At 46.1% G+C, this 8609-nt stretch overlaps 2 protein-coding genes across 2 annotated transcripts in view; one reads left to right on the top strand and one right to left on the bottom strand.

The window, feature by feature from the left end:
- The window catches only part of nipsnap3a (nipsnap homolog 3A (C. elegans)), a 4394-nt gene extending 466 nt beyond the window's left edge, over positions 1 to 3928 (top strand). Inside the window, exons 2-6 of the mRNA XM_007577862.2 lie at positions 1825 to 2032; positions 2134 to 2295; positions 3112 to 3261; positions 3362 to 3448; positions 3519 to 3928. Coding sequence (XP_007577924.1) covers positions 1825 to 2032; positions 2134 to 2295; positions 3112 to 3261; positions 3362 to 3448; positions 3519 to 3595 — 684 coding nt within the window. The 3' untranslated portion in view covers positions 3596 to 3928. The remainder of the gene's footprint in view (positions 1 to 1824; positions 2033 to 2133; positions 2296 to 3111; positions 3262 to 3361; positions 3449 to 3518) is intronic.
- Positions 3929 to 4710: 782 nt separating this feature from the next.
- LOC103155995 (ATP-binding cassette sub-family A member 1-like) overlaps positions 4711 to 8609 on the bottom strand; it is a 25681-nt gene continuing 21782 nt past the window's right edge. The window contains exons 39-40 of the mRNA XM_007577894.2: positions 5476 to 5719; positions 4711 to 5393 (exon numbers count right to left, since the gene is read on the bottom strand). Coding sequence (XP_007577956.2) covers positions 5256 to 5393; positions 5476 to 5719 — 382 coding nt within the window. The 3' untranslated portion in view covers positions 4711 to 5255. The remainder of the gene's footprint in view (positions 5394 to 5475; positions 5720 to 8609) is intronic.

Raw genomic sequence — 8609 nt, 5'->3', positions numbered from 1 at the left:
GTGTGTGTGTGTGTGTGTGTGTGTGTGTGTGTGTGTGTGGAGCAGCTGAGGGTCCACTGTGGATTGTTTAGCCGTTTGTACGTGAATCCCCCACGCGGAGTGGGTCATGGTGCGCTGTCACGTCTCACAGGGCGGCGGTTGCCTTCCACATCCAGTAGGGGGCGGCAGAGGCCTCAGCACGCCGAGCGGGTTTAGTGTTGCTAACGTTTCCAGGGTAACTGATATGATTCAATGAAACTTTCTGAAGTTGATTTCATTTGATAAGAACCGAGACTGGATCTGGTTCGGTTCGAGATATTTCAGATATTACTCTTCTGGGAACCCAGAATTAGGTTCACAAGAATAACAAATCTGGTTGTTACAACCAGGTCTGTTAAACAGAAGCAAGCAAAAATTCACAACTGTGAGCTGCGCTGAAGTAAATAAAAGAGAGAAGTTCAAATACATGTTGAGAGTGAAACTGCTTCCCAAAGACAAAGATATATGACAGATTTCAAAAGAAAATGAAAACGTTAGACCGCGGATAATATTTAGGAAATAGCGCCCCCTTCACTTCCGGAGTCCAATGGTCTCCTGTCCAAATAAGGTACGAGACTGACAGCGGTCCGTCCCGCACCTGTTTGCTGCAGTGAGGTTCTCAGAGGTAGAGGAGGATATTCTTCATCTTTGTGACTCTGAACTGCAGCGCCCATCATTCAGAACAGGCTAACGGCTAAAGGCTGCACAACTCGGACTTTACCGCCATAAACTGTGCAGCCCTCGGACGGCGGTACATGTTTAGAGCTGCTTTGGTTCGTGGAGTTTGCGTTTTTACGCAATGTATTCATGTTTTGTGTCAAACAAAAGCACTTAAGCAGAGGTATTTTATTTTTCTTTTAGTTTTCACGTTGTTTTTGATGCACTTCAGCAAACCTGGTTTTGAACGAAGCACATGTGAATGTATGCTCTCCGTGTTTTCTTTGGTCTGAGGGACTGCTATAAAATATATAGCACAAAGCTAAGTATTTAGAAAGCTTATTATGTAGTATGCTAACTAAATACTTAAAAATAAAGGAGACTTTGAAAAATTAACCTCCATTATAGTAAAATCCACGTTATTGCTGTTAATTTTCCCATAGTTCATATCGACAAAGTATGGCGTCAGTTCAGTCCAAACACTGGCGGCCGGTCACTGGAGGAGAGGCGGCTCACCTGGACAGGTCGCCAGTCCAGCAACATCAAGTTTTTATGTTATGTCATTTTCCTTTTCAATCAAAGTATTTTTGAATTGCTTACATGTGAACAAGCATGTTGGTTATTGACAGAAATACCCAAACGGAGCAGAGCTTCAGGGAGGTTGGCTTCTGGTCAGATGTGACAAAACTTGATGTTTCGGTGACGTCATCAGCTCCATGGTGGCAGAACAAGTGGTTCTGTTCCCACTGTGAAACATGGAAGACGCTGAGTCATGCTGTGGGACTGCTCTGCTATATCAGGGTGTGTTGAACCTGTTCAGGGAACGACGAAACCTCCAGAATATCAAGGCGTTTTGGAGAGAAATGTGCTGCTCAGGGTCACAGGTCAAAAGTCATTCAACAGGAAAATGACCCAAAACAACTAGAGATGAAAACACTGGACTGTTCTGACCTTGAACATCTGGAGCATTTTGTATCGCCCAAGTAGGCTGAGCAACAAAATATGAACTTCAGTTTAGTTTATTTTTATATAATTCAGTTTAACCAAAAGGTTCATGTTCAGATTTATGGTTTAGTCAGTGCAGGTATTTCAGATGCCGTGGGTTTCTTGTCAGAGTGAGACCTCTGACCTCTCGGCCCCTCTCTGCAGCCCAGCGCCCACCTGGCCACCGGACCCCAGCAGGAGCAGAGAACCTTCTATGAGTTCAGAACCTACAGCATCCGTCCAGACCAGAACTCGGCCTTCCTCAAGCTGACCAATGAGAAGATCCACCTGCGCACCGCCCACTCCCAGCTGATTGGCTGCTGGACCGTGGAGTACGGCGGCCTCAACAAGTTCTTCCATATATGGCAGTATGGTGAGGACCCTTCCTGTTGGGCTTTTTTAGATAAAAAGTTCAAATCAGGAGGTTCTGGTTCTGGTTCCAGATGTTTGGGTCTAACCCCCCCCTCCTCTCAGATAGTTACTCCCAGCGGGCAGCTGTGCGGGCAGCCGTGGCTCAGGACCCCTCCTGGATCTCAGAGTACATCTCCAAGGCCTTGCCGCTGCTGACGGCGCAGGACAACGAGGTTTTGTACCTGGTCCCCTGGAGCCGCCTGAAGAGCCCCCCCCAGCAGGGAGGTAGGCCCCGCCCACCTCCCCACCTGGGCCTGACCGGGTCACCGCTTCTAAACAACCAATAAGAGCCAGGAGGAGGAGGGTCTTAGTGCTGTCAATCATACTCTGTGTGGCGCTGCTCGTCACCCCCGCTGCAGCTGTCATAGCATGTTGTGAATGCTAAGGCTAGTTAGCACAGCCACAGATGATTGTGGATAGACAGTTATCCTGTAACAGTAAGTTACACATTTAGCAGAAAGTACATGAGGATGATTGACAGCGCTAAGCCCCACCTCCTGGCTCTGATTGGTTGTCTTCGGTGCATTTGGTCAGACAAGGATCTGACAGGCTGAACGGATGTGTTGGGTTCTGATTAGTTCTGATGGGTTCTGACGGGTTCCGTTGGGTTTTGATGGGTTCTGTTGGTGGTTCTGATGGGTTATATTGGGTTCTGTTGAGTTCTGATGGGTTCTCTTGGGTTTTGATGGGTTCTGTTTGTGGTTCTGATGGGTTATGTTGAGTTCTGATGGGTTCTGTTGGGTTCTGTTGGTGGTTTTGATGGGTTCTGTTGGTGGTTCTGTTGGGTTATGTTGGGTTCTGATGGGTTCTGTTGGGTTCTGTTAGTGGTTTTGATTGGTTATGTTGGGTTCTGATGGGTTCTGTTAGTGGTTTTGATTGGTTATGTTGGGTTCTGATGGGTTCTGTTGGGTTCTGTTGGTGGTTTTGATGGGTTCTGTTGGTGGTTCTGTTGGGTTATGTTGGGTTCTGATGGGTTCTGTTAGTGGTTTTGATTGGTTATGTTGGGTTCTGTTGAGTTCTGATGGTGGTTCTGTGTTCCAGGCGTGTTCGAGTTGGTGACCTTCCAGATGCGTCCTGGGGGCCCGGCCGTTTGGGGCGGGGCCTTCCAGGCGGCCATGTCGGCTCATGACGCTCCGGGTTACGGGAAGCTGCTGGGGGCGTTCCACAGCGAGTTCGGACTGCTGAACCGAGGTACCAGAACGCAGCCGGGTTCTGTGAGAACCCGACTAGATGTCGACTTATCCAGACGTTCTAGGCGTTGCGCCTCTAACCGGATCTTATGGTGTCCTAGTTCACGCCCTCTGGTGGTTCGAGAGCGCCGACCATCGAGCTGAATGTCGACACAGGGCTCACACTGACGCCAGAGTGGTTGCAGCAGGTAAGACTCCGCCCACGCTCTGTGACATCACTCAGGTGAGCGCTGGCTAACTGCTACCTCCGTCTCTCAGTCAGGAACAGCGTCGCCCACCTGGACTCTCAGAGAAACCAGCTCATGTTCCCCTGTCCTTTCTCCCCCATGAAGTAACTTCCTGCTGTCTCCATGGCGAGACATCCACTCTTCTCCTCATTCAGGCCTGACCTAGGCTCCGCCTCCTGCCCTGGACGGACCAATCACAGCAGCCGGCCACTGTGACCGCAAAGTTCTGCTGAGGTTCTGATCCAAATGCTGCTCAACAACAAACTGACTGTTGGAAATATTTTCTGCAATAAATTCTTCTTTACGGTGTGACGTTTCTATGACGACGTAAGGCTAACGATTGGTTAGCTGCAGCTCCATTATTCATTTTATCATCTAAAAATAACGACAATCATTTTATACAGAATCTGAAATACATTAAAAAATCCACATCTTTCACAGGATTTTAAGTTTTCCATATTTCCCATCAGCCACTTCAATTTCAGGATGACGGCCATGTTTTAACTTTTTAAGCCAATTATTGTCCAAAAATGTTCTCATCTTAATGAGTTGGATGAACTTTGTGTCTCATGTTCATAAAACTTTAACGTGATAAAATGTAACAGAATCAGAAAGTGAAGATTTTACCGTTAACGAAATTAGAGGCTAACCATTTTCATCAGCTAACCGTTAGCATAAGCTAACCGTCTTCATCAGCTAACCGTCATCATAAGCTAACCGTCAGCATCAGCTAACCGTCTTCATCAGCTAACCGTCAGCATTAGCACAAGCTAACCGTCTTCATCAGCTAACCGTCATCATAAGCTAACCGTCAGCATCAGCTAACCGTCTTCATCAGCTAACCGTCATCATAAGCTAACCGTCAGCATCAGCTAACCGTCTTCATCAGCTAACCGTCATCATAAGCTAACCGTCAGCATCAGCTAACCGTCTTCATCAGCTAACCGTCATCATAAGCTAACCGTTAGCATAAGCTAACCGTCTTCATCAGCTAACTGTCAGTATACGCTAACCGTCTTCATCAGCTAACCGTTAGCATCAGCTAACCGTTAGCATAAGCTTGGACATTTCTGTCCAATCTGGAATAAACAGAACCTGGAAGGAAGGGGATGGGTCAAATCCAGGAAGTTCTTAAATTTGGCTCTGATCCAAGGTTTCTCAGTTTGGATCAGAACCGTGAAGTGTGTGTGTGTGTTTGTTGAGCAGCAGACGGAGGCGGCGTGGAGGTTTCATGAGGTTTATTCTGCTAGTTGGGCTGTAACAGCTCTTCTTTCATCAACAGCACAACATGCTGATTGGATTAGAATCGGATCAGAACCAGTGCAAACAGACTGAAGTCTGGAACACAAAGTGCTGCGGTCAGGCGACCAATCAGATCACAGATCAGTCCTGCAGCTTCCAGGCCTGATAAGGTATTTGGCTGCTTCCAGCCCATCATCTTTATAAAAACACTTAAAAAAACATAAATCAGGCTTCTGATTGGCTGCTAAGGCAGGAAACAGCATGGACCCCGCCAAAATAAAACATCAGAATAAATGATCCTGTTCCAGCTACAAATATAAATAAAATTGGACACTAAGAACGGAATCAAAGTGGATAAAAAGTGATCAGTTTGAAATGATTGGGATTCTTCATCGGGTTCAAGTGTTCAGCGAATCACTGCATTGACCGGCATCGGGCGGCAGGAAGCTCCGCCGCCCGATGAAGGTGAGGAGGGGGCGTGTCCTTCGCTGCAGGTCGAGTCCAGGTGAAGTCCCGCCTCCCGGCGTCACATGACGCTCTCGCTTTCCGCACCGCCGCAGGCGGAGCTCGGTGCCGGGACGTCGATGATCACTTCCTTCCGCCTCACCGACGCGTCTTTGGACAGGTAGTCGTCACTCTGATCCTTCGCAAAGTTCACAAACACCTGAGAGCACAAAAAACACATTTCCCATCAGCCCCGTCACCTTCCAGACCAGGTTTACCTGTCCAGGTGTGCGGACCCTCACCTGGTCTAAGGTGGTCTGGGTGACAGAGTAGTCCTCGATGCGCAGCGCGTCCTTGTTGTTGGCGAAGGTGGAGAAGATGTGGGCGAGCGAGGAGAGGGAGGAGGGCAGCTGGTACTGCAGCATGTTGCGGTGCTTCTCCTTCAGCGTGCTGCCGACCAGCTCGCTCTCTATGAACTTCATGACGGGACGCAGGTCCGGGTCGGGCCCCGCCACCCGCAGGATGATGGTGTAGCCGTCCCCGAACCTGACAACACACACACACAGCGCTGACTTGCAGACACTCAACACTGCCCTCTGGTGGTCAGTGACGATTTAAAGCTACGTATGTACAGGAGCGCCGCCAGGAATCTTGGGCCCCCTGACAAAAAATGTATTTGCCCCCCCCCGCAGCTGCTGTTACAATTTTTTGAGTCTAATTGACCCATAAAAAGCGTCACAATTTTAAAGGCTTGTCTTGCTTTCTTTGGTCCAATACTGATACTAGCACAATATTCACTGCTATTGAATTTTACATCCAACAGTCCACATCCAGTATGTAAGTTGGTTGCTTAAATTCTGTCTATCAGTTTTAGATACTGAAATGTCTCCCCATGAGCAACAGTCATAGACAACATGCAAAATACACACAAAACAATCCAGACCTCTAAAAATCCTATGTAGTTGCATGTTATTCAAGCTGCAGTATGTAACTTTAATAAAAATGTTTTCTCCATATTTGTTAAAGCTGCCACCATGTTGTGACAGTTTGTTATGAGACAGATAATCTGTGAAAAGATCAATCTCCTCCATCTCCTCCCTGAACTACTGTTAGCTAAAGTAATGCACCGTTCTGACCAAAAACAACCCATGAGAACCAGGAGGAGGGTCTTAGCGCTGTCAATCATCCTCATTCACTCACTGCTAAATGTGCTAATGGTGGAGAAACAACTTATTGTTACAGGAAAAATGTTTATCTGCCGTCATTGGTAGCTATGCTAACCAGACTGAGCATTCACAACAGGCTATGCTAGCTGCAGCATGGCACAGAGCGAGGGGCAGGGAGGATGAGCAACACCACATGAGATGGTGATTGACAGCACTAAAACTCTCCTGTCTCTGATTGGTCATTTCTAGCACTGGGGGAAAGCAGAGGAAACAGATTTTTCACAGATTACCTCTCATACCGTACTGTCACAACATAATGACAGTTTTAAAAAATATGTTGAAAAAAATATATAAAAGTTGCATAATGCAGCTTTAATTTCACTTAGGAGAGGACGGGTCAGGAGGGACGTGGGTTAGAGCTGCTGCTGACCGATTCATCTGTTAAGTGGTAAAAGGCCCAGGGAATAAGTTAAATAGATGAATATGTTGGTAATTTCTTTCCTTAATTCATTAAATGCTAGTGAAATGGAGGCAAACAGTAGTTTGTAGCTAAGCTAACTATGCTAAATGGTTGATAATCTCATACAGTCTACTCACCTCTCAGAGAAAAACTGGGTTATAAATTAACACTCGTCTTTCTCTCTCTCTCTCTCTATTTTTTAAAAACCTAACTATCATTTCTCTTAGCAGCATAGTAACAGCCAGTCGTTCTCGTCTTCCACTGTCTGCTGCTGAACAGTCACAGTCAAGGCCAAGCAGGAACGATCCATTTCATGCAGATCCAGGGGGGTTCAGGGCAAATATGGATGTGTGTTTTTGGTCTGGGAGGGGTAACATTACATTTTTACTGTTGGTCAAGGGCCCTTGGAATTGTCATAACTCTTCCCTGTAAATACGGTTCTATGAATCCCGGATTCATGCAGCCCAAGGTCTGGCCACAAAGTGACACCAGAACCATCAGGATGCAGCAGGAAGAGCCTGTAGCTCTGAGACGCAGCCAACAAAACCATTTAACATCAGAACCGCTGGAGGTCCAACTGCACCAAACGCCCAGAACCAGAACCGAACCAGAATTCGCCAACCATTGGCTGGGCCGACCTATAAGCCCCACGCAGAAATAGACAAACTAGATTCTGACTCCCCACTGCACAGCCACCAGTCCCAGCATGAGTAGAGGATCCTGCTGCTACAGGGTTTTAACCTTTGACCCCGGGGCCCATTTATTGGTTTACCAAGCTGACCTGGATCTTGTTCTATTTGAAAATCAAATCCATGTATGGTTTACTATCAAAAACATAAAATATAATTACATCACAACGTGACAGCACAAGGAGATTTATTCATCATTTGTACACAAACCTGCACAGAAAAACATCTGAACAGGCCAGAAGTTCATGGAACGGATCGAACAGCAACAAGAGGAAACGAAAGGCAAAGTTCACCGAACCACAGAGCCGCTGTGGACGGAAAGCAGATTTCTGACAAAAAACCGAACAGTTCTAGAAAAAACATGAACATTTGAATTTGAAAAGTTGAACATTTGACTTTTGAAACTCAAAACATTTTCATAATGTTTTCAAGAAAATGTCTCAGGTTTTTGGTGGGAATATACTCCTTTTTTATATTTCCTTCTTTAGATATGAGAAAGGAGTACGGTACATTTCTGCAGAAAACCTGTGAAATTTTCTAGAAAAAAACAAGGAAATTTATGTTGTAATACGTGTTGTGTCATCAAGATGACTTAAGACTCAAAGAACCTGGGAAAAATGTGAAAATTGTTTAAATTATGTGCTCAAATTAAATGCATTAAAAGAAATAATACAATTAATGTTATTGTTGAAAAATAATTTAAAGTGCAAAAGAAAATATAGCCAAATCTCCAAATTAATTTGAAAACTGCTTCAACAGCAAGAACCAGAATCTACCCTCCATACTGTAACAAATAAACAATCATAACCGTTTATCTTTGGACGAACTCTGGTTTTATTCTCATTCCTCCCAGATGCATCAGTTCCAGTCTGGCAGAAACTCCTGACCCACTGGGTTCACTGGTTGTTAATGGGAAGAGGCGTTTCAGCCCTCAGCGCTGGAGACGGAACTATTTTCACACTAAATATGTTTCCACCACAGACATGAATACTAGACGCCTCACGGAGCGCCGAGTCCTGCGTTACGTCGCCGCCATCTTGCATGTGGCAGCAGATCGGAGCTCCTTCAGTCCTGTTGTGTGTTTCAACCGTTTTACGAAACAAACTGGATTCACCATCACC

This window comes from Poecilia formosa, unplaced genomic scaffold (genome assembly GCF_000485575.1).
Source record: "Poecilia formosa unplaced genomic scaffold, Poecilia_formosa-5.1.2 Scaffold458, whole genome shotgun sequence".
Lineage (NCBI taxonomy): Eukaryota > Metazoa > Chordata > Actinopteri > Cyprinodontiformes > Poeciliidae > Poecilia > Poecilia formosa.
This window is presented reverse-complemented; position numbering and strand designations above follow the sequence as displayed.